This window comes from Sapajus apella, unplaced genomic scaffold (assembly GCF_009761245.1).
Source record: "Sapajus apella isolate SASKATOON/1434 unplaced genomic scaffold, GSC_monkey_1.0 scaffold92, whole genome shotgun sequence".
Taxonomy (NCBI): Eukaryota; Metazoa; Chordata; class Mammalia; order Primates; family Cebidae; genus Sapajus; species Sapajus apella.
In genome coordinates this window covers 5923398-5949166 of record NW_022437032.1, presented here as the reverse complement: position 1 = coordinate 5949166, position 25769 = coordinate 5923398, and the positions used below count along the sequence as shown (strand labels likewise).

The window sequence follows — 25769 nt, the reverse complement described above, 5'->3', positions numbered from 1 at the left end:
TCAATGGATGGAAAAAAATTTAAATGGAATTAATTGTTAAATAACATCCTCCAATGTTAGTTAATGCCTCCCAGTCACTACTAACAAGCATTTCTCCTGGAGGATGCGGTCCCCTCCTTGGGAAACATCTGAACTCAGTGCACCGCAATTTCCCCATCTGTCAGATGGGGATCGTAACAGTGCCTAATTTATAGGAGGCCTGAGGCTAGAAAGCAAGATCACCCACAGACTCTCAAGATACAAAGTGCCCGGTGGGAGGATCACTTGAGCCTAGGAGTTCAAGATCAGCCTGAGCAATATAGTGAGACTCCACATCTACAAAAAATAAAATATTAGCCAAGCATAGTGGTGCATGCCTGTAGCTATTCGGGAGGCTGAGGTGGGAGGATCCCTCAAGTCCAAGAGGTCCAGGCTACAGGAAGCCGTGGTCACACCACTCACTCCAGACTGAGAAGCAACAGAGCGAGACTCTGTCTTAAAATAAAAAATACAAAAATCAAAACTTTTTTACAAAAAACTTAAAAAACAAAAAGTGCCAGGCTTGCAATATAGCACTCAAATGCTGTTTGTCAATTTTATGAAAGAGAAAATTTGAGTCCTGTCATTAAACAACTAAATACAGCTTAAAGAAAAATAAACTCCCAAGTAACCAAACTTCAAAGGAGCGGGGACAGGGGACATAAAACCCCAAACACTTCATTTAACAACGGAAGACACTTTATTATTATTATCATCTCTCAACATTTCAACTCTTGGTAGAAATCAAATGCAAAACATCTGCATTTTTAAATTAGCATGTATTTAACTATCTGAATCACGGCAACCTCATACAGTAAGATCCACAGCAGGGAGCAGGGTTTAGTATTTCCTATTCCAGTCTGTGACCACAGTACTCCGTGATGGTAGGTACAGCGGACTTTCCCTCCTAGGATGCGTCAGTCATTCCTGCTTTTGTCCGTTGGGTAAGTTACGTGGCATCACGGTTGGTTAAAAGAGTTAGTGACTGTAATGCTGGCGCAATCTGGAAATGGAAAACTAGAAAACTAGAGCTCTCAGGAGTGGGCCAGGCATTGCCGATTCTGAAATGTGAAAAGGAAGAACATCGAAGATGAATGCCCCCGATAGGCTGGTCTTAGTAATAAAGTTGGTTGAAATTCAGCTTAATATACACACTGTATATCTACATATGATCTACCAGATATATATATATATTAAAAAAGAGCCATATAAGATTTGGAAAACCTTAAAATCACTCAACTGAGTTGGAAGAACATCAGCAAATTCACAGTGGCCTCAGGATTCAGCCAGACTTAAACTTGCTCAAGAGCTGAATACCTTTCTCCCAGAAAGACCCACTGCCTAAGAATCCCTTAGCATTGTGTACATCGCAAACAGTTATGGCTAACATATATTATTAGTTCACATGGAAGCGGCTTTGTTTTCAAACTCTTGCCCCACTCCTGCTCTTGTACCCCCACCAGGAAAATCCAGGGGTCGGTAATTCACATGAGGAGCTGAAGGGGCCTTCAGGCTTGGAACCGCTAAGGTTTAGCTGAACATCTGAGGAGCCGTCTGTCTGATGCACAAGTGCCGACTCCTGCCCACTTTTAGTGCAAAGAGATCGCCAGTGTTGCAGATGAGTCCTGGAAACCGGTGAAGAGGACTGAGATGGAGGGGCAGTAGAAATCCCAAATGATTTTCCTTCTGAAACGAGACTCAAGAAGTGTGAAGTGCAAGGTTCCTGCTCAGCAAGCTACAGGTCCAACAGGTGAGGTCCCTGAATCGTCACTAGGTCAGCAGTCTGCAGGCACACAGACCTCGGTACCTGCGCTCACCCCCTAAGTGCACACTGGAGGTAGGTGTATAGATAGTTACTGCAGGGAAGACAGTGGCTCTCCACCAGCTCAAGAAAAAGGGGCTTCGTGTCTGTTCCTCCCTGCCCCAAACTCTCCTCTCCCCTTGGGCTGTAGTGAGTGGAGGATACAACACGAACGGGCGCCAGGCCCTCCCTTGGAAGACTAAAGAACCCGGGCATTTAATAAATAGCTACATAATTAATTTTTTTAACCACGTTGAAACACACAGCAAGTTGAATATTTATTTAAAAATAAATCTCAAAAATATCTATTGACAGTACAGTAACAGGGGCATGTGCAAACAACAGAAAGGGAGTCAGTTCTGCTGGGGGAGCCCACACTTCAATGTGCTGGGGCAAAGTTCACGAACGCCAGGGGCTGACTGCACTGTGGTTACAAAAGGACATTCAGCTAACACTGGACTCGGTTCGCCTCTGACACCTGGAGAGGTGGCAAAGCCAGGGGTTGGAGAGTCCAGCTGGGGATCCTTGTGTTTGGGAAGGGGGCGGCCAAGGGATGAGCCTTTGGGAGAGGCCCCGTGTGGCAGGAGGGCTCATTTCACAAGCCAACAGGCCTCTAGCTTGCCGCTCCAGGTGGATGTTTGGTGACCTGAAGGGCCCTTCCCAGTCCAAGTTGGCTTTGCAATGGGAGGGGTAGGTGTGGTGAGGGTCCCAGAGATGGAAATCCTCTTGAAAGGAATAAACAAAACAAAACCAAAAAAAAAAAAAAAACAGAACCAACTGAACAGGGAGTGGAGAGATGAGCAAAATGAATCTGAACGGAAGTGCCACCTTCTCCCTTGTCAGACAACAAAGCAGCCATTGGTTGAAACATCGGAGTTGCTAAGTGAACTCCCACGTGGACACAGCCAGCCCACGATCTCTGCCACCTACATGGTCAAGTGCAGGTCCCCGCCTCTGAGATCAATGTGTGAATACTTCTTCACCGGGAAACCCAAAAGGTGGGTGGTGTAGCCCTTGGAGCTGGAAGGGGCGAGGCTGAGTCTATCTGTACACGAGGTGGGAGAACTGGGTGGACTTGTAGTTCAGCTGGTTGTTGGGCATGAACTTGTGCAGCTCACTCTTTTTGTAGCAGGGGTCATAATGGTAAGCACTGAGGCAGGCATCGCAGGAGACTTTTGAACACTGTGTGCAGGTGTTGGTGGCACCTGGGCGGTTGCAGAAGCCACAGCGGGAAGTGGCCGTAGTGGAGGGCTTGGGTTTGGAGTGAAGGTGTGGGAGGCGGTCAAGGCCCTGAGTCTGGCCTGGGTACTTCTCCCGCAGAGAGGCCCCGTGGGCCAGGCTGTCGTGGGTAGAGGCCTTGCTGGGGAAGGCGCTGGGCTTGGAAGCTGGAGGACAGGTGAGCAGGCTGTCACAGCGCTGGCAGAGGGAGGAGCTGCAGGACAGCCCGCAGCTTTGGCACTTGGAGAGGGCGGACTCTTTGGCAGGGGGCGAGCGCTTGTGGTAGAGGGAGTGGGCATCGTTTCTGAGCACCCACACGTCCGGCCGCAGAGCGTCCTGCCGACGGTAGGTGGCCCTGGGTTCGGAGTCTGTGTACAGATCCACGTCATCCTGAGTGGAGAAGTAGGTACTGCGCAGCAGGGCTGGGCCGTTACTGGGGGAGGCAGGTGGAAGGGCATCTGGGCTGCCGTGGGGGGAGGCGGCCATGGTCAACAGCGAGGGGGACGGGCGGATGATCTCGTCCTTGAGGTCGTCCCCCACGTCCACTGCCACGGGCTCCTTCCGAAGGCTCAATGAAGTCTTCAGGGGCGGCTTCCGGCTCTCCCAGTAGCTGTCGTAGGCATCCACCGACCTCGAGGGCTTGGTCACACGGGGCTTGTAGTAGTCCTTGGCCGCCCGCTCGCTGGCTGACTTCTGGAGTGCCACCCGCGCCATGGAGGCCGTCAGGTGCTCCCGGCCCTCTGCCCGCCGCCGCAGGGCATCCAAGCAGCCGTGCACGTCCTCCGTGCTGCTCTTGCGCTCACTCACAACGTCCAGCTCGGAGTAGCCCTTGTCCTTCACTTGTGAGTGGATTTCCAGCATCTGCTCACACTCAACTTTGGCCAGAAAGAGCTCAAAGGAGACCATCTTCACCTGGAGAGTCTCCACGAGCTCTCTGAGCTTGTATGCGGTGCCCAGCTCAGGCGTGTAGCCCATGCAGCTCAGGATGGCTTGGATGTCCTCTTCCAGTAACGTTGACTTGATGTAATAAACAAAAGGGCCCGTGTAGGTCTAGAGGAAGGGAGTAGAAAAGAGAGGTGGGCTTTTCTCTCAGAGACACAAGACAGAGACTATATCAAAGCAAAGGACGTCTAGCTCTGAAGTGGCATGGCGGGGAGAGGGCAGGGCAGGGCAGGGAAGGGTCTGGACAGCTTCGCCCTGCAGCAGAAAGGGGAGGCAGGCGCTGGGGCTTGCTAAGCACTCGGGAGTTGTGCAAGGAAATGACCCAGCGGCTCCTCTCTTAAACACAGGGAGCAAAAACCTCTCTCCTCCTAGTGGGGCACAAAGGCTCTGCTCCACATGAAGAGGAAGCCAGGGCAAACACGGCTGAATAAAGGGGCGGGGTCATAGGCAGAATTTGGTGACAATCAGAACATTCCTCTCTGGCATTTCCACAAGGCTCTGAATAACACGGCAGAGGGAAGAGCCTGGCTAAGTGACAGCTCTCCTGTGCCATCCCTGTGTGGTCTGATTCAGGATCCCCTCTCTCAATTCCCCCCTCCTCCCCTACTGTTACCACTTAGTCCAGAGCACCTCACAGCTTGCTGGGACCACTGAGAAGCTTCCTAACTGCTCTCCCCACCCCTCCCACCTCACCCCTCCAGCCCTCTGAGTCTCCTTCCCATACCACAGCCAGAATGACTCTCTTCAGAGGCAAGCCAGATCCCGCACTGCCTCCTCCCTGGCCTACTCAGAAGAAATCCAAGCCTTGCCCTGGGCTACAAGATCCTGCATAACCTGGCTGCCCCCACCTTCCCAAGCTCTCTGCTTAAGGTGTGGCAGCCAGGGCCAGAACTGGTTCAGAGGTGATGCTGGAGGGACAGAGAAGGTGCAGTCCCTCTCAGGAGCAACTGCCAGGAGCAGGAAGAGAGGAGAACGGCCTGTATGGAGGCTGCTTCAGGACCTCACCTTGATGCTTCTGAATTCCTTCTTCCATGGGTAGAGGAAGAGGTTGATGCCCACCGTCTCCAGCATGCTGAAGGCGCCATGCAGAGCCCGCAGGCTGGAAGAGCTGAGTGAGCGCAGGGAGCTCTCCACCACCTCGTAGAACTGGATCAGCCGGAATCGATAAAAGGGATCCACCTTGGACAGGCTGAGGAGGGACGAGGCTGCCACCCGCAGGTACTCATCGCTGCCAGGCCACTGCTTGCTGGGGGTGGTATCCACTTTGCCCTCATGGAACTGCACGTACTTCCGAAATAAGTCATCCTTGTATTTTGTATCCATTGAACTGGGCTTCCCCATCCGATCGAGGGGGCTACCTTATCTCCTCCATGGCTCCTGGATTAGAGGCAGGGACATCACTAAAAGCACGGACATGTTGCTGCCTGGACCAGCGGAGTGCTCTGGAAGGAGATGAACAAGAAGCATGTCATTCCTCGAAATGGGCTGTGCTTCAGCTCCTGGCCACTGAGGCAAAACGAACAGCAGAACTGGCCTGGGCTACACTGGGCCCCAGCAGCCGTGCGCGCTGGTTCAACACATTACAGAGCATGTACTACAAGCAGGGTTACAGCAGAAGCCAGAGAGATGGACCTTGAATTTGCTGTGCTTACAAATGAAAAATACAGTTAATATTCCTGAAAGAGAAGTTTGGGTGAGTACAGCAGGGGGTCCTGTCCTGGTTTCGTCGGGGAAGGCAGAGTTTAGGAACGTCCCCTTGAGACAGCAGCAGACCTGAAGGATGAGGAGTTTGCCAGACCAAGAGGCCGGGGAAGGAGCGGCAGCAGAGGACGGCCCTGAGCTAGCGCTACCAGACGCTCCAGATTCGTGATGAACTTCACACACACTCACTCACTCTTCTTCTTCTTCTTCTTTTTTTTTTTTTTTGAGACGCAGCCTTGCCCTGTTGCCCAGGCTGGAGTGCAAGTGGCGCAATCTCAGCTCACTGCAACATCCACCTCCCGGGTTCAAGTGATTGTCCTACCCCAGCTTCCCAAGTAGCTGGGATTATAGGTGCCCGCCACCACACCTGGGTAATTTTTCTATTTTTTAGTCAAGACGGGGTTTCACCATGTTGGCCAGGCTGGTCTCGAACTCCTGACCTGAAGTGATCCACTGGACTTGGCCTTCCAAAGTGCCAGGATTCCAGGCGTGAGCCCCCACACCCAGCCTCCCTTCCTCTTCTTAATCCTGGGAGAGAGTTAGCCCCAGTGGACCCATGTGCAAACTGAGACACAAACATTAGAAACTGCTCAAGACAGGCCGGGCACGGTGGCTCACACCTGTAATTCCTGAACTTTGGGGGGCTGAGGTGAGAGGGGGGCTTCAGTCCAGGAGCTCAAGCCCAGCCTGGAAAACATGGTGAAACCACATCTCTACAAAAATACAAAAAAAAAATTTTAAGAAAAAGAAAGAAACTGCCCAAGGTTAGAGAACTCTTAGGAGGCAGAAGAGCTGAGCTCAGAACCCAGGCAATCTGGCTCCAGAGTCCATGCCCTTACCCACCATACCCTGCTTTCCTGAGGCAGGAAGCTTGGCACAGGAGCAGAGCTGCAGCCAGTGGGGCTAAGACCGCGAGGGCAGGGGTGTGAGGAGGGATGGCTGCCAGCATCAGCAGGACCCTCAGCCCCAAGGCCGCAAGGGCCGCAAGAGCACACTCGGAATTTGGTATTTTATACAAAGAACTGCGTGAAGCCACTGAAGCGTCTGCAGCAAGGGGAGAGGGATGCGGTCTTCTTTACAGTTTTAAAAAGAGGCCACTGTGGCTGCCGGCCCCTGGAGTGCTGCTACCGGCCTTTGACAGCCTGCATCCCCTTCATCACAAGAGCACTCTGCAGCCCCCTGTTGGGAGAGGATAGAATGTTCTGAGCTGGAACACAGGCTTTATACAACCTTGTCATCTGCTTAGCCACTTGTTAGTAGAACAGGCACAGATCCAGCAATATTCTTGTGGCCACGATGCTGGAAGCGAATCCGGATTCATGGAGGGACACTGCCAGGGCCAGGGGAGACGACACGTGCAGGGCCACGGACACGGGGTCCAAGGCCAGGCGCCTGCAAGTGAGGCCAGGGCCACTTCTCCAGGTGACTTGGCAAATTGCTCCACCTCCCTGGGCGTCGGTTTTCTCATCTAGAAAAGGGGGCTAATAATAGCGCCTCTGTCCGGAGCTGGTGAGAGGATTATGTATGACTGGGATATGAAGCTGCTCAGAGAGCCGCTCCAGGAAGCCCCCCGTAGCTGTTGCTGTTGTCTGAAGGTGCTGTACCCCTAAACAGCCAGGCCTTCTCTGAGTGGAGCCAATATCTCTGACTGGGTGGCAGATGTGTATTTTCACATGCTCTGGTCCTGCCTCCTACCCAGAAGCTCCGTGGGTGCACGACTGTGACCATCTTGCTCAGTAAGGTGACCTGTGTGCTTCATACATGTCTGCTGACTGTGGGAGATGGCAAGGGGCTGAGACGGAAGCTGCAGCAGGCCTGGGACTGGCGTGTGGAGTCCTTTAGAGACCTGGTTTCGGCTCGGAAGGTCCTATGAGCCCCATAACTATCATGAGGTCAACAAAATCATCCTCATCTCAATGAGCCAGTAGTCTGGCTTCTCCCCGGTTTTTGTCCCTAGGAGGAGACTTACGGGGGTATTACTGCTGCCGTGAGGGGGTGTATATTAAAACTAGGGACACAGAGAAGCCACTGTCTCCAACACACTGCGCTGCCGAGGGAGCCCAGTGCGACGAGCAAGCCTGAGGAGCTCAGGGGGCAAACACATCCCCTTAGGGGCCAGGCGCAGGGGCTCACGCCCGTCATTCCTGACTTTGGACGGGCAAGGCAGGAGGACTGCTCGAGGCCAGGAGTTTGAGACCAGCCTGGGCAACACAGCAATACCCCGTCTTTATAAAAGACAACAAAATGCACTTGGGTAAAATTCTGCCTCTTGAAAATTCTCATCACTCAGGCCTTAGCCCAAACATCAGCCCCCTGAGGTACCGCCCCATCTCACCTTCCCAGTTCCGCATCATCACATTCGCCTAAGATAACCACAATCTGAAACTGTCAACTTTATTCATTTACTAGCTTCCTCTCTTTGTCCCCCCACCCTCCCTGGTAAGCTCCATAAAGGCAAGGACCATGTCTGTGTTGTTCACCACGATGCCTAACCCAGAGCCAGCCACACAGCAGGTGCTTGATCAAGTAGGTGAAATGGGTGCTGCAAAGGACATCAGCATTCGTGATGCTCCCACCTTAGTTTCTCATTGGTGCCTCCCAAGAATCCTGGGAGATCAGCTGGAGAGCAAAGAAACAGGCTCAGAAAGATGGCATGAGGTACAAGTAGCTCCATGTTAGAGAAGATGGACCCAATAATCCAAGCCTGGCCTTCTGACTGGGAACCTGAGCTCCTCTCACCACCCCGAAATTCCTACGTCCAACAGGCATTTCCGCAGCCCCCACCTTCTGCCTTAGCTGGACCCAATGGGGGAATAGGGATGGCAGGGTAGAGGACAGCAATGAAGGAGACACATCCTGCCTGCAAATCTAGCTGGAGGAGCATACCACCTCGTATCAAAGTATGGATGTGCTCTCAGTTCATATTGTTTTGTCCATAAAAAATAAACAATTTAAAATGTATATTCTCTTAAAAAAATAAAAATGTAGGCCGGGCACAGTGGCTCACACCTGTAATCCTAGCACTCTGGGAGGTAAGGCAGATGGATCACCTGAGGTTGGGAGTTTGAGACAAGCCCGGCCCACATAGTGAAACCCTGTCTCTACTAAAGATACAAAAATTAGCCGGGCATGGTGGTACATGCCTGTAATTCCAGCTACTCAGGAGGCTGAGGCAGGAGAATCGCTTGAAACCAGGAGGCGGAGGTTGCAGTGAGCCGAGATCGCGCCACTGCACTCTAGCCTGGGCAACAGAGTAGAAACTCCATCTCAAAATAAATAAAATTAAAAAAAAAAATGTACTGCAGCACTGGAGAGGATACTTGCACATGCATTTACCATTCTTGACTTAGCTAAGAGAAGCTGCCATCACGCCTCTGGCGCCAGGGTCTGTAGTCTGAGAACCATTCAAACACAGGGACATTAAGCTTCCAAACACTGCTGTAATTTTTCTCCAAGGAAGTCAGCCTTAAACTCAAAGAGACTGATTTTTTACAAAGTCAGCCAGTCTCAAGTGCAGCGCAGCGTCTGCTCTTCTATAATTGCACCACAGTCTACACCCTTGTTTGTTGCTGAAAAAACAATAAATAAGAGAAAGGGATCCAAACAGCCCTTGTTCAAAATCCTAACAACAAGGACGGGAAGCCTATCTAAAAAGCATCTCAAACCAACCTGGGTAGGTGAGGGAAAAGGCGGAAGAAAGTAAAAGCTAAAAGATAATTAAGGGCAAGACAAGCCTGGACAACACAGCTAGACTCCACCTCTACAAAAAAACCTTTTTTTTTAGTTAGGTGGGTGTGGTGACATGCACCTGTAGGCTTAGCTACTTGGCAGACTGAGGTGGGGGGGATCCACTGAGCCCAGGAGTTTGAGGCTGCAGTGAGCTATGATGGCGCCACTGCACTCCAACGTGGGTGACAGAGCGAGGCCCTGTCTCAGTCAGTCAGTCAGTCAATAAGGAAAGGAAAGAAGGAGACTGACAATTACTGAGGTCCTACTATGTGCTAAGCATTGGGCTTTCCACTTTACCTACATCATTCCATTTAATTCTCACAACTCTATAAGGAAAACAAGGCTTGCCCCATTAAAGCAACCTGCCCAACAGAGTTAGAAAGGGTCAGACCTGGAATCTGAACTCTTGTTGGCAGGCCCTGACGCCTGGGCTTTCTCCAATTTATCTCACTCATTTATTGTTACATCAGTACCATTTACCAAGGAATTACTGTATGGCTCTCTGCTAACTGCTCTGTGAAAATCAATAAAATCCACAGAATAGTCTCAAGGTTAAAGAGAAAACTGAGGCTCGGAAAGGCCAACTCACTTACCCTAAGTCGTAAGGCTAGGAAGCAGCAGAGCTGGGTTCTAGACCTAGGTCTAATGCCAAAACTCCGACTTGCACAAAGCTCTCCTGCTACATCTGCTGGACAGCTCTACCCCCAAGTGTGTGGCTGAGTTAGAACGCCTTATGGTGGTGCGAAGAGAGTTGAGTTACAAAAATTCCTGTAGTAGCAAAATTCCCATCTTCCCACACCGAATGGGGCTAGGAGAGCCAATCTCTATATGATGTAAGCTCAAGGGCCAGGGAAAGAGGCTGGCCAGAGACATCGGCCAGTGGTGAAGCAGCTGACATCATCCCTGCTGAAAACATTTTCTGAGAATACAAGATGCCTTGTCGCTGGTCATAGCTAGTGTTTTTTCTGAGCACAGCAGAGCCAGCAATTTATTCCCAGCACTCTGCAAGAACAACAAAATACGCTCTCTGCAAAAACACTGTGGTTACAGGAAACCAAGACAGCCCAGCGACAGAAGCTGTTAATTTCTCCGAGCAACCCAAGGATTGGAACGCCAAGACGTGCCAGTCTGGTGTGGGGGGGGGGCGGGAAACAACAGCACTGTGAATATCCTGAACACAGAGGCGAGTCAACGGCTCCAGTCAGCATCTCCTGCACCTACAATCCAGGCGCCGCTTGAAAAGCAAGTCAATGGAAAGACAGATACTGCACAGTCAGGGAGGCAGTGGCTTCTTTAGTTATTATTTTGTAAACATCTAAGAGGAAATCTGTATCTTTTTAGCGTCCCAATGCATGGAAGTGAAATGATTCCAAGCAGCAAAGCATTAACTTGGCTTTACCTCAGCTGGCCCATTCAAGCAGAAATGTTCCCCAAGCAGCATCTGAAGGCGCCCCCTCTGTGCACAGGCAGCGCTATTTCGGTCTGTGCCTTGCCCCTGTCCACAGGTTTACACATCCCTGGTCGAGCTCCATCAGCCTCCAAACAGGAGACGGGGAAGTCAGTCCAACCCCCTCCACCTCCCCACCCACTCCAATGCACTCGTTCCAGGCAAGAGGCTCCGACACACGTCCAAGGCACCTTCCACTGGCTGTGAAACACCAGAAGGTCCCCACACTCCTACTAGATTCCAAAGAAATTCACACAGGGGCCTTCCAAACCTCTGAAAATAACCTCAGCGGTGCTGAAAGAAGCTTCTCTAGTGGCAGCTGCCTCTCTCGGAGAAGCTCTGAAGGAAGCTGTTTCCCTCCCTGCAGGGACAGAAGCTGGCGGTTGCTAAGTCCCAGCTGGGTCATTCCCACAGCCTCCGGGGGCCACGTCACTTGTGAAAAACACCCCAGTCTCAAATTCTGGCCTTCCCCACGGGTTCGTGAATTGAATGAGGTAACAGGAACTATCATTTATTAGATGCCTGCTGTATGCCAGAGACCCTGAAGGATCTCATTCCATCTCCACTCCAGCCCTAGCAACCAGGTTGTCACACTTAAACAGGCAACTGAGGCGCTTAAGATGAAGTGACTTATCCAAGGTCACAAAGTGAGTACAAACCCAGGTGTGCCGCCAGAGCCTGAACTGGGAACCCTTGCGCGGTAACTGCCTCGTGGTGAAATCGGGGTGTCCTTCTGTTTGCCCAGTCGCCGAAGAGGGGGTGTTCCTCCTAAGCAACCCTGAGCCACCCTCGGCGGGTCCCAGGGGCTAGCGAGGCAGCTCTCGGGAGAATGGGGATCCTGAGGACAGGCTGGGGGTCCCGGGAGTGCCGAAACCGCGGGCCCGCCTGTCGCCCTGCCGGCCGTGAAGGGACCCCGCTCCCGAGCCAGCCAAGCCCTGCAGTTATCGGGCGCCCCCTCCGCCTGGGGAAGCCCGGGAGGCAGGTTCCGCCCGCGGCCCGTCACTCACCCTGACACTGCAGCCGAGGACGACCGGCCGAGGGAAGCAAGCGGGAGGCGCGGCTGCCGCCGGAGCCGGACCCCACCGGGCTCTCGCCGCTCCGGCTGGCTGCAGGGGAACCGAGACCAGTACCCGGGGGCCAGCAGCGACCCGGAAACACTCGGCCCGGAAGTGATGTCGCCAGGAGGCTGGCCCAAAGGGAGGGTGGACCGAGGCTGCGCGCTGGCTCCGGGAAGTCGTAGATGCCCGCGGCCGGCGGGGACTGTAAGCCAGAGGCGGAGGACAAAGCGGAAGGCCGAAGAGCGAGGACAGAAGCCACGGAACCGCGCTTTGGAGCCTAACAAGCCATCGCCGCGTCTGAGGCTGGGACCCAGAAGTAAACAGACCGGACGTGACGCAAGCCACTTGGGCTCTGGATGGTGGCTGGCCGGGTTGTCATGGAAACCGCTCCAGAGCCGGGACCTCGGAGCTGTGAGCGCTGAAAGCGCGAACCCGGACTCCACTTCCCGGACTTACCGCTTATCAAGATGATCCGCGAGCTGCAGTCCTGACTGCGCACAAGCGAGCAGGGGCTCACGGTCGGATCCCTCGCTCCCATTTTACAGACAGATACACCGAGACTCAAAAGAGAGCCAGTGAGATGGCGAAATCACGCGTGATTGGAATCCAGCCTTGCCAAGGCTGTGGGTGTTACGGGCTGTGGAGGGTAGTTGAGAGCGTGGGTCCCATTTTTAGCGTTGCCACTTACTAGCTGTGTGACCTTAGACAAGTTACCTAATCTCTCTGACCCTAGCTTTCTTACCTGTAAAATTGAATAATAAAGCCAGGCGTGGTGGCACGCGACTGTAGTCCCAGCTAGTCGGGAGACTGAGGCGGGAGGATCGCTTGAGCCCAGGTGTTGAGACCACGTCTCTTTAAAAAAAAAAAAAAAAAAAAAAAAAAGGCCGGGGCAGTGGCTCACGCCTGTATCCCAGCACTTTGGGAGGCCGAGGCGGGCAGATCACCTGAGGTCAGGAGTTTGAGACCAGCCTGACCAACAGGGAGAAACCCCGTCTCTACTAAAAATACAGAATTAGCCGGGCATGGTGGTGCATGCCTGTAATCCAGCTACTCGGGAGGCTGAGGCAGGAGAATCACTTGAACCCGGAGGCAGAGGTTGTAGTGATCTGAGATTGCGCCACCACACTTGTAATTCCAGCATTGATATAAATTATATGTGTGTGTGTGTGTGTGTGTGTGTGTGTGTGTGTGTATAAATCTGACATTCCCACCAGACCTTGAGCTTCTTATTCATCTATTTTCCCCCAAGCTCTGCACATATCTGAGGAGGAGGCACACAACAGATGAAGGATTCTCACTCTGAGTCCTGGTGACCCCAGCTAAAACCAGTGGGGCTTGTGTGAGGAGTCAGTGACATAATACTGGGAAACGTTTGGAGAACCAGCAATCTGCTGTCCCAACAGTGGCATTACTGTGTTTACCTGTCGCTGCTTGAGCGCCACTCAGAGTCTCTGTGTTCTTTATCAGCTCATGTTTAAGTTCCTCTTTTATCTGTAAGGTGATGATGTTCACAGGAATTCCATCTGAGACAAACTGTCCCACCTTAAGTCTGCCTTTACAGCAACTCAGCACCCTGGTTTGGTAGCTCTTACAATATTGCATTTTCACGTGGGACTGCTAAAAAAGTCCCTTACAGCTCCATGGAACTGTGAAAACCAAAAGAGAAAAAAAAAATTTGAAAAAGGGCTTTACCAGTACGAAACCCTGGTCATTGAAACTTGGTGACATCTACTATCAGAAAAGACCCAGCGTCTCCGAAGAGAGTCACGTTTCTCTTTTTTTTTTTTTTTTTTTTTTTTTTAGAGATGATGTCTCACTCCATCACCAGGCTGGAGTGCAGTGCCACGATCTTGGCTCACTGCAACCTCCGCCTCGGGGGTTCAAACGATTCTCCTACTTCAGCCTCCCGAATAGCTGGGACTACAGGTGCACGCCACCATACCCAGCTAATTTTTGTCTTTTTAGTAGAGACAGGGTTTCACCGTGATGGGCAGGATGGTCCCGATCTCTTGACCTCATGATCTGCCTGCCTCAGCCTCCCAAAGTGCTGGGATTACAGGCCTGAGCCAACGCACCTGGCCACGTTTCTCATCTTTTAAACACAGTGGAAGGCCTGTGATTTCTCTACTTGGTGATGTAGAAATGACAGGAACATCCTTTCCCGATTTTATTATATAATGATTAGCATATTATATAAGGGTCATGTGACAATGATTAGGCACCTCTACTTCCAAAGAGCCAACAACACGAACAATCTACCTACCTCTTTCTATTTTTTAGTTTTTTCCCATCACCAAAGTAACACATGATTCCAACAGTTCAGAGGTGTGTAAAACAAAAAGCAAAAGAGAAAAGCTACCCTATGACCCAGCAACTGGATTTCTCACAATCTACCAGAGAGAAATACACACGTGCACAAGGAGACCTGCTGCATCATTGTTTCTCATGCAAAAGCAATCATGAAAAATATTTTAAATGTCCATCACTGGGGTAATGGTATATCCAAACTAGCAAATGCTGTGGATCACTTTAAAAGGGCGATGCTAGCCTGCATAACTCTGCAAGACACACCATGGAATAAAAACAGAGAGACATAATGTGAGATGTAAAAACAAAACATCAACCATACTATATATTTTCTAAGAGGCATGAGCCACTGCACCTGGCTGCAGGTAGCTAAGTTTTTGACTTCAGGTCTTGCCTTTGATTGTTCCCTTTACTCCAGCTGGAAAGAAAGCTGGACATCCTTGCATGTCCAAGTCACTCAAAGCCCAGCTCAAATGCTACCTCCTCCTGGAGGCTATCCTTAATTTACCCTGTCAGAGGCCACCGCTCCACGCTCTGAACTCTATACCCCTCTCATATCAGTCACCACCTTCTATCATGTAATCCCAGCACTTTGGGAGGCCGAGGTGGGTGGATCACCTGAGGTCAGTAATTCGAGACCAGCCTGACCAACATGGTGAAACCCCGTCTCTACTAAAATACAAAAATTAGCCAGGCATGGTGGCTCATGCCTGTAATCCCAGCTACTTGGGAGGCTGAGGCAGGAGAATGGCTTGAATCCAAGAGGTAGAGGTTGCAGTGAGCTGAGATTGTGCCATTGCACTCCAGCCTGGGCAACAAGAGCAAAACTCCCATCTCAAAAAACAAAAAACAAAAACAAACAAAAAGGAAAGTCAACTTGAGACAGATACAGATATCTGTCTTTCATTCCACAAATATATATTTATGTGATCTTTATTAATATCTTTCTCCCCCAGAAGTCAGTGAACTCCATGAGGACAAAACTATGTCTGTTTTGTTCACAGTTATCTCACTACTACTTGGCGCATATGCACCACCTAGTGCACAATAGGGTGTTCAATATAATTTGTTTCTGATCAGAATTTTCACTGAATGCCCACCATGTGCCAGGTTTGATGTCAGATTTTTTTTAATTGAGTCAGGGTCTCACTCTATCACCCTGTCTGGAGTGTAGTGGCATAATCATAGCTCACTGTAGCCTCAACCTCCTAGGCTCAAGTGATCCTCCTACCTTAGCCTCCTGAGTGGCGGGGACCACAGGTGCACACCACCACATCCAACTGATTTTGTTAACTGTTTTGTAGAGATAGGGTCTTGCAGTTTTGCCAAGGCTGGTCTTGAACTCCTGGGCTTAAGTGATCCTCCTACCTTGTCTTTCCAAGGTGCTGGGATGATAGGCATGAGTCACCACGCCCAGCCTGATGTTAGGTTTAAAGGGCATAACTGGAGTCAGAGGGCGTCTAGCGGCCCAGGGAAAAGAAAGAATTTAAAAAATACATAAATAAAGGGCATAACTGTGAGACAGACACACTTCCTGCCCTCACAGAGCATCCAGTCTCCTTATCAGAAAGAGAATATCCCTAACATATGAGTAAGATGAATAAAACCCGAGAATTCAGGATAGAAGCCACCACACCTGGCTAATTTTTTTGTATATTTAGTAGAGACGGGGGTTTCACTTTGTTGGCCAGGATGGTCTCAATCTCATGACGTCATGATCCCCAGCCTTGGCCTCCCAAAGTGCTGGGATTACAGGTGTGAGCCATTGCACCCTGCCTGTGTTTCCGTTTCTTTATCTGTGAGATGTGGATGATAACAATAGTACCTACCAAAATACAGGTTAAATGGATAAGTGAGATGATAACGTGGTAATTACTCAATTAGTATTAGCTATCATGAATCAATCCTTTTATAGGTTTTAAAGCCTAGAGAGGGACTTGATCCATAGTAGCTGCTTAGTACATTTCTCTTGATTGAATGAAATGATACAGTTTTGCTAACTACTAGCTCTTACTTCCCAACTGTTTTTTTTTTTTTTCCAGGATCCCCACTGTGGTTTAAAAGCATAATTTTAATTGTGTTGTCAGACACCTTATCTTCAGGGTTATGACACAGAATCAGCCTGCCTGCTTGGAGCATTTTTTTTTTTTTAAGACATGGTCTCCCTCTGTTGCTCAGGCTAGAGTGCAGTGGTGCCATCTCAGCTCACTGCAACCCCCACCTCCCAGGCTCAAGCGATCCTCCCACCTCAGCTTCCCAAGTAGCTAGCTGGGACTACAGGCGTGCACCACCACGTCCTTGTATTTTTTGTAGAGACAGGGTTTGGTCATGTTGCCCAGGATGGTCTTGAACTCCTGAGTTCAAGGAATTCACCCGCCTTGGCCTCCCAAAGTGCTGGGATTATAGGCATGAGCCGCTGTGCCCAGCCTTATCATCTTTCTAAGCCTTAGTTTCCCCACATGTAAAATGGAGCTGATCATAGTACCTTTTCCGTAAGGTTATTTTGCATATTGAATGGGAAAACACGTGCAAAGAAGTTCCCCAGTGTTGGCTGGGCACAGTGGCTCACGCCTGTAATCCCAGCACTTTGGGAGGCCGAGGAAGACAGATCACGAGGTCAGGAGTTCGAGACCAGCCTGGCCAATATGGTGAAACCCACCCCCCTACTGAAAATACAAAAATTTGCCAGGCGTGGTGGTGCGTGCTTGTAGTCTCAGCTACTTGAGAAGCTGAGGCAGAAGAATTGCTTGAACCCGGGAGTCAGAGGTTGCAGTGAGCTGAGATCATGCCACTGCACTCCAGCCTAGGGGACAGAGTGAGACTCTTGTCTCAAAAAAAAAAAAAAAAAAGAAGTTCCCCAGTGCCTGGAAGGGAGTGCGCCTGCCTGCAGCAAATGTTATCCATGATTAGGATTCTTGTTGTCCCACATGAATTTGCTGGGTGCTACAGATTCCATCTGGCTCCCAAAGCTCAGAATTCATTCTGACCTCCCACGGTAGAGGCAGGGTTTGGGGGAGGCTTGTAACTCTGAAGAAGGCATGTCTTGAACTGAAAGCTGGCACTGTCAAGCTTCTTCACGATCAGTAAGAACGGTTTTCTCCCCCCTTTTCCCTAAATATAAACCCAACTGCCAGTCACTTTAAAGTTTCCATGTCTGCAGCAGGAGCAACCCACGAGTCCAAAGGTGAGGCAGTTGGCTGAGCGCTGTTATTAGCAGGGTCCGCCCAGCCTAGCCCAGCTCCAAGGAGACACAGCTCATGGGGTTGAATGTGGGCAACTCAGCATTTCTTCCTGATGATTCTTAATTGCACCTGTAGACAGTAACACTGAGGTTCTGAGCTCTGGGTGTGTACTATAACAGTCTCTTAAAGCACTGGGTTGCAGGGCCAGGCACGGTGGCTCATGAGTGTAACCCCACCACTTTTGGAGGTCAAAGCGGGTGGGTCACTTGAGGTCAGGAGTTCAAGACCAGCCTGGCAAACATGGTGAAACACCGTCTCTAGTAAAAATACTAAAATTAACCCAGCATGGTGGTGCATACCTGTAGTCCCAGCTACTTGGGAGGGTGAGACAGGAGAATCGCTTGAACCTGAATCCAGAGGTTGCAGTGAGCTGAGATTGTACCACTGCATTTCAGCCTGGGCAACAGAGCAAGGCTCCACTGCAAAAAAAAAAAAAAAAAAAAGATATTGGGTTTCAGAAGACTGCTTGCTGGAAGCAAATATCTTTGTCCTTCCCTCTCCCTTGAAGCAAGCAAAGGAAAGCCACACAGAGGTGTCCTCATTACATAGCAATATTATCCCTGGGCCAGAAGTCAAAGTAGGCTCTGGAACCGAAAGGCCTGAGTTCAGATCCCAGCCCCGCCACTTTCCATCTACGTGACCTTGGACAAGCTGTCTAACCTCTCTGGGCCTGCCTCTATTTCCTTATCAGTAAAATGGGATTAATAGTACCGCTGAAGATGATTGAGAGATTAGATAGACGGTGCCAAGTGCAGAATGAGCATTCAACACTAGCTAGGTATGATTGACTTGGCCACAGGGCTGGCCGGGCTGGGGTGTAGTCGGCCTCAGACCAATGGGGAACATGATTGGACTTATCTCATTATGGTCAGTCCTTGGCACCTTGCATTTACGCTGCTCAAAAGAGTAGGATTTCCACCAGGGGCCGTGGCTCACGCCTGTAATCTCAACGCTTTGGATGGCAGAGGCTGGAGGATTGCTTGAGGCTAGGAGTTGGAGACCAGTCTAGGCTACACAGTAAAGCCCCATCTCTCCAAAAAATTCTAAAAATTAGGTAGACATGTAGCATGTGCCTGCAGTCCTAGCTACTGGGGAGGCTGAGGTGGGAGAATCGCTTGAGCCCAAGAGTTTGAGATTACAGGGAACGATGATGGCGCCACTGCACTCCAACCTCAGCAACAGAGTGAGACCCCATCTCTAGTAATAAGTTATTTTAAAAAAGTAAAATTGTATAATATCCGCATATATAAAGAATTTCTATAACTCAACAGCAAATAGACAACCTAATTTAAAAATGGGCAAAGGTGGCTGGGCACGGTGGCTCACACCTGTAATTCCAGCACTTTCAGAGGCCAAGGAGGGCAGATCATTTGAGTTCAGGAATTCAAGACCAGCCTGGCCAACATGGTGCAATCCCATCTCTACTAAAAATGCAAATATTGGCCAGGCACGGTGGCTCATGCCTGTAATCCCAGCACTTTGGGAGGCTGAGGCGGGCGGATCACCTGCGGTTGGGAGTTCAAGATCAGCCTGACCAACATGGTGAAACCCTGTCTCTACTAAAAAAACAAAAATTAGCCAGGTGTGATGGCTGGCACCTGCAATCCAATTACTTGGGAGGCTGAGGCAGGAGAATCTCTTGAACCTAGAAGGTGGAGGCAGTGAGCGAGATTGCCTCATTGCACTCCAGCCTGGGTGACAAGAGCGAAACTCTGTCTCAAAAATAAATAAAATTGGCTGGGCGTGGTGGCCTGTAATCCAAGCACTTTGGAGGCCAAGGGGGGTGGATCACCTGAGGTTGGGAGTTTAAGACCAGCCTGACCAACATGGTGAAACCCCGTCTTAAAAAAAAAAGAAAATGAAAGAAAATAAATAAATAAAATAAAATACAAAAATTAGCTGGGTATGGTGGCAGGGGCCTGTAATCCCAGCTACTGGGGAGGCTGAGGTAGAAGAATCACTTGAACCTAGGAGGTTGCAGTGAGCTGAGATCTGACCACTGCACTCCGGCCTGGGCAACAGAGTGAGATTCTGTCTCAAAATAAATAAATGAATAAATAAAATTAAAAATGGGCAGAAGACTTGAATAGACATTTCTCCAAAGAAGATATAAAGATGTCAGGTACAGTGGCTCACACCTGTAATCCTAGCATTTTGGGCGGCCGAGGTGGGCAGATCACCAGCTCAAGAGTTTGAGACCAGCCTGGTCAATATGGTGAAACCTCGTCTTTACCAAAAATGCAAAAATTAGCCAGATGTGGTGGTGGGCGTCTGTAATCCCAGCTACTTGGGAGGCTAAGGCAGGATGATCACTTGAACCGGGGAGGCAGAGGTTGTAGTGAGCTGAGACTGCGCCACTGCACTCCAGCCTGGGCAACAGAGTGAGACTGTGTCTCAAAAAAAAAAAAAAAAAAAAAAACGAAGAAGAAGAAGAAGATATACAGATGGCCAATAAGGATATGGAAAGATGTGTGCCATCATTAATCATTAGGGAAATGTAAATCAAAACCACAGTGAGATTCCACTTCGAACCCTCTAGGGTGGCTATAATAAAATGTTTTTGATAAGGAAAATAACAAATGCTGGCAAGGATGTGAAGAATGGAATACTTGTACTTGCTGGTGGAAATGTAAAATGGTGCAGCCGCTATAAAGAACAGTCCGGCCGGGCACGGTGGCTCAAGCCTGTAATCCCAGTACTTTGGGAGGCCGACGCGGGTGGATCACGAGGTCAAGAGATCGAGACCACCCTGGCCAACATAGTGAAACCCCGTCTCCACTAAAATACAAAAATTAGCTGGGCGTGGGGGTGCAGGCCTGTAGTCCCAGCTACTAGAGAGGCTGAGGCAGGAGGATTGCCTGAACCCGGGAGGCGGAGGTTGCAGTGAGCGGAAATCGCACCACTGCACTCCAACCTGGCCCCTGGCGACAGAGTGAGACTCTGTCTCAAAAAAAAAAAAAAGAACAGTCTGGCAGTTCCTCAAAAAGTTAAACACAGAATGACCATATGACTCAGCAATTCTACTCCTAGGCATACGTCTGAAAGAATCAAAAATAAGGCACTTGTGTTCGTTGCAGTATTATTCGCTTTAGCCAAAAGGTAGAAAAGACCCAAGTGTTTGTTGACAGATGAGTGAATAAACGAAATGAGGTACATTCATACAATGGAATATTATTCAGCCTTAAAAAGGGAAGAAATTCCAAGGCTACATCATGGATAAACCTGAAAAACATTATGTTAAGTGAGAGAAGCCAGTCACAAAAGGACAAATATGTGCTTTCACTTATATGAGATGTCTGTAATAGGCAAATTCATAGAGACAGAAAAAGGATTAGGGAGATTACTGGTGGCTGGAGAGGAGAAATGGGGAACTATTGCTTGAGAGATGCAGTTTCTGTTTAGGTTGTTGAAAACATTTTGGAAACAGAGGTGATGATTTCACAACATGGTGAATATAATTAATGCCACTAAATTATATGTTTTAAGGTGTTTAAAATGGCAATTTTTATGTTATGCATGTTATCACAATAAAAAACTTTTTTGGGGGACCAGGCCAGTGGCTCATGCTTGTAATCCCAGCACTTTGGGAAGCCGAGGCAGGCAGATCGCTTGAGGTAAGGAGTTTGAGACCAGCCTGGCCAACATGGTGAAACCCTGTCTTTACTAAAAATACAAAAAGATTAGCTGGATGTAGTGGTGCACACCTGAAATCCCAGCTGCTAGGGAGGCTGAGGCAGAATTGTTTGAACCCGGGAAGAGAAGGTTGAAGCGAGACGACATTGCACCACGGCACTCCAGCCTGGGCAAGAGCGAGACTCCATCTCAAAATCAACAAATAACAAATGATCTGGATAGACACTTGACAGAGGAAAACATACAATTGGCCAATAAGCAAATGAAAAGGTGCTCAACGTCATTAATCATTATGAAAACTAAAACTGCACAATACCACTACACACTCACTAGAATGGCTAAAAGTGTCTGACAGCCAAATGTTGGTGAGGATGTGGAGCAACTCATACCTTTTTAGTGTCATGGGAAATATTTGGAAAATGGTTTGGTTTGGCAGTTTCTAATGTAATTAAACACACATTTACCAAATGACTTGGAAATTCTTTTTTTTTTTTTTTTTTTTTTTTTTTTTAGATCTCGCTCTGCCACCAGGCTAGAGTGCAGTGGCGCTGTCTTGGCTCACTGAAATCTCTGCCTCCTGGAATCAAGTGATTCTCCTGCCTCAGCCTCCCAAGTAGCTAGGATTACAGGCGCCCACCACCATGCCCAGCTATTTTTTGTATTTTTAGTAGAGACAGGATTTTACCATGTTTGCCAGGATGGTCTCGATCTTCTGACATCGTGATCCGCCCACCTCGGCCTCCCAAAGTTCTGGGATTACAGGCATGAGCTACCAAGCCCGGCCTGGAAATTCTATTTCTGTGTGAATGTCTTGTTATTTGTAATGACTTTGTTCTATCCTTAGCCAATGTCTCAAGTCACAGTGTACATATAAGGTGCAGTTTATTGTAGATGAAGGTGGATTTAAATCCTCTATTTCAATCTCTTCTTGTTAACATTCATTATTTGGTTGTAGTTCTTATCAGATATTATGAGATCATTATTGTTTTTACCTCATTATGTGGCTGACCCTTGATATAATAGAAATTGTAAAATGCTGTGAGCTGGTAGGAGAACTGATAAAATGCAATTTTCTGGAGGCAGATTAAAAAAAAATTTTTTTTTGAGACAGAGTCTCACTCTGTCAACCAAGCTGGAGTGCAGCGGTACAGTCTTGACTCACTGCAAGCTCTGCCTTCTGTGTTCAAGTGATTCTCCTGCCTCAGTCTCCCAAGTAGCTGGGACTATAGGTGTGCACCATCACGCCCAGCTAATTTTGGTATTTTTTGGTAGAGATGGGGGTTTCACCATGTTGGCCAGGCTGGTCTCAAACTCCTGACCTCAAGTGATCTGCCTGCTTCTACCTCCCAAAGTGCTGGGATTACAGGCATGAGCCACTGTGCCGGCCAGGAGGCAGCATTTTTATGTGATCATCCCCGTGTGGCTTTCCTGTTTGAATCATTCACAGTTACATTTCCAACATCTAGCAGGAGACTTAGTACACAGGGTTATTGGTTGAATGAATATTTACATGCCAGTGTCTCCCCTGTTAAGACTCCTGTTAAGCCAAGACTCTGTCTTTTTGTTGTTGTTGTTCAGTGTTTTCTCACAAGACTCTGTCTGTTTTGATTTTTGTTTTCAGGAAATGTGCTCTAAGCCATGATAAGTAGAGGCAGGAAATGCTCAGGAAACTGGAAAGAAGAAAGGAGCAGGTGTTCTCTTCCCAGGTCCAGGTGAGTCTGTGATATGTTCACACGCCCCCTGGTGGTGTCAGTAGGAATCCTTTCTGGCTCTTCAGTTTGGCAATCTCGAAGAACCAGCTGTAATTGAAATTAAATTATCTGCCCACGGGTTTAAAAATGTAGCAATACATGATGAGGTAAATTATGCCTAACGTAGATAACTATGGCAATAAATTTTACATGTGGCCTGAGGCTGATAGAACTCTGATATCTGAGAGTTACATGACTTGAGGGCTGGAGTTACTTCTGATTCATTTTAACTTTTTTTTTTGAGACAGAGTTTTACTCTGTCACCCAGGCTGGGGTGCAGTGGCCCGGTCTTCACTCACTGCAATCTCCACCTCCCGGGTTCAATAAATTCTCCTGTCTCAGCTTCCTGAGTAGTTGGGATTACAGGCACCCACCACCAAACCTGGCTAAGTTTTCTATTTTTAGCAGAGACAGGGTTTCCCCATGTTGGCCAGGCTGGTCTCAAACTTCTGATCTCGTGATTCACCCGCCTCGACCTCCCAAAGTTCTGGGATTACAGGCATGAACCACCTCGCCTGGCCTCATCTTAACTATTCTTGATGCACCATTGTTTATTTTTTATTTTTTTTTAAGAGAAAAAAAGTCAACCAGGCTGGAGTGCAGTAGCAGTTACGGCTTATTGCAGCCTCAACGTCCTGGGATCAAGTAGTCCTCCTCAGCCTCCCAAAGTGCTGGGCCCACAGGTGCATGCCAACATGCCCAGATAATTTTTGTATTTTTTGTAGAGATGGGGTCTTGCTATTTGACCAGGCTGGTCTCGAACTCTTGGGCTCCAAGCAATTCTCTTGCCTTAGCCTCCCAAAGTGCTGGGATTACAGGTGCGACCCACCTCACCTGGACCCTAATTTTTAATTAAAAAGTGTGCGTGAACTTGATATAAATATTTAGACAACACAAGAGGAAACAGAAGGACAAATCTCTCCAGGCCCAGAACTTAAGACCCCGTCCCCTAGTTTCCCTTTTGTTGTTTGTTGTTTTTTTCTTTTCTTTTCATATAAAATAGAGACAGGGTCTTGCCAACTTGCCCAGGCTGGTCTCAAATTCCTGGGCTCGCCTCTCAAAGTGCTGGGATTACAGGTGTGAGCAACCATGCCCAGGTCAGTTTCCCTTTCTAATAGGAACCACTGGTACCAGATTCTCAGAAATCTTTCCGGTAGGGCAACTGACTCACCCTGGTTTGCCGGGGACTTTCCCCACTTTGACTGAAAGTCGCACATCCTGGGAAACCCCTTACTCCCAGGCAAACCTGGACAGTTGGTCACCCTGCTTTACAAAAGCATCTATTTATCATATATAAACATATACTAGTTGCATTACCTGACACCTTGATGTTGTTTTAATTAAAAATATATTTTGGGCCAGGCAGGCCGAGCCAGGCAGGCCGAGCCAGGCAGGCAGATCACCTGAGGTCAGGAGTTTGAGATCGGCCTGGCCAACAAGGTGGAACCCCATCTTTACTAAAAATACAAAAATTAGCCAGGTGTGGTGGCGGGTGCCTGTAATCCCAGCTACTGGGGAATCTGAGGCAGGAGAATCACTTGAACCTGGGAGGTGGAGGTTGCAGTGAGCCAAGATCACACCACTGCACTTCAGCCTGAACAACAGAGTGAGACTCAGTCTCAAAAATAAAAATAAAAATAAATAGGCCGGGTTCAGTGGCTCACACCTGTAATCCCAGAACTTTGGGAGGCTGAGGTAGACGGATGACCTGCGGTCAGGAATTCAAGACCAGCCTGGCCAACATGATGAAATCTCATCTCTACTAAAAATACAAAAGATAGCCAGGTGTGGTGGTGAGCACCTGCAATCCCAGCTACTCGGGAGGATGAGGCAGGAGAATTGCTTGAACCCAGGAATCAGAGGTTGCAGCGAGCCAAAATCATGCCACTGCACTCCAGCCTGGGTGACAGAGCAAACTCCGTCTCAAAAAAAAAAAAAATATATATATATATATATATATGAGAGGATTCAATATCAGTTTCATGTTTATTTAACGACTATTTATGTAGTTACCTAGCATGCACTAGGCATTGTTTTGGAAGCTGAAGATAACAGCAGTAAACAAAATGGACAAAACCCTCTGACCTCAGGGAATTGACATCCTAGTAAGTATATCTAATGCATTTATTTAATCACTACCTAATCATCATTTTGGTAGCTTCCAGTATCTTGCTACTGTGACCAACGCTGTCCTGGGTATCCGTGTGTTATCTATGTAACTGTCTCACACATATGAGGGTATCTGTGGTATAGTGGCACTGTCTAATAGATCTTCCTGTGACTATGGAAATGTTCTGTGTCTGCTCTTTTCAGTATGTAGCCACAAGCCACATGAGGCTATTGAGGACTAGACATATGGCTAGCAAGACTGAAGAATAGAATTTTACATTTTGTGTAGGTTTGTTTTTTTTTTTATGAGGCAGGGTCTTGCTCTGTTGCCCAGGCAGGAGTACAGTGGCAAGATCACAGCTCCCTGATGCCTTGAGCTCCTGGGCTCAAGCAACCCTTCTCCGAGTAGGTAGGGCTGTAGGCATATCCCACTGCACTCAGCTAATTTTTAGTTTATTTGTTTGTAGAGAGCAGGGCTTGGTATGTTGCCCAGGTTGGTCTTGAACTACTGGCCTCAAGTGATCCTCCCACTTATTTTTGTATTTTTCGTAGCGATGGGAAGGAGTCGTGTGTGTGTGTGTGTGTGTGTGTGTGTGTGTGTTGGGGGGGTTCTCACTATGTTGCCCAGGCTGGTCTTGAACCCCTGCACAGAAGCGATCCACTTGCATCAGTAACTCAGAAAGTGCTGGAATTACAGGCATGAGCCACCATGCCCAGCCCTTTTTTAAATTTAAGCAAACAAATTTTAATAATGATGCCTGACATACATAATTCCAGCACTTCGGGAGACAAATACAGGAGGGCCACTTGAGC

The 25769-nt window shown here is 48.9% G+C and overlaps 1 protein-coding gene across 1 annotated transcript; it reads right to left on the bottom strand.

Moving 5' to 3' along the window:
• Window positions 1–699: 699 nt before the first annotated feature.
• On the bottom strand, window positions 700–12563 carry SPATA2 (spermatogenesis associated 2). Its single transcript, XM_032256022.1, has 3 exons — window positions 11864–12563; window positions 4985–5421; window positions 700–4087 (listed from the first exon to the last, which is right to left on the bottom strand). The coding sequence occupies exons 2-3, from the start codon at window positions 5318–5320 to the stop codon at window positions 2861–2863; spliced, it is 1563 nt and encodes a 520-aa protein (XP_032111913.1). The 5' UTR covers window positions 5321–5421; window positions 11864–12563; the 3' UTR covers window positions 700–2860.
• Window positions 12564–25769: the final 13206 nt, after the last annotated feature.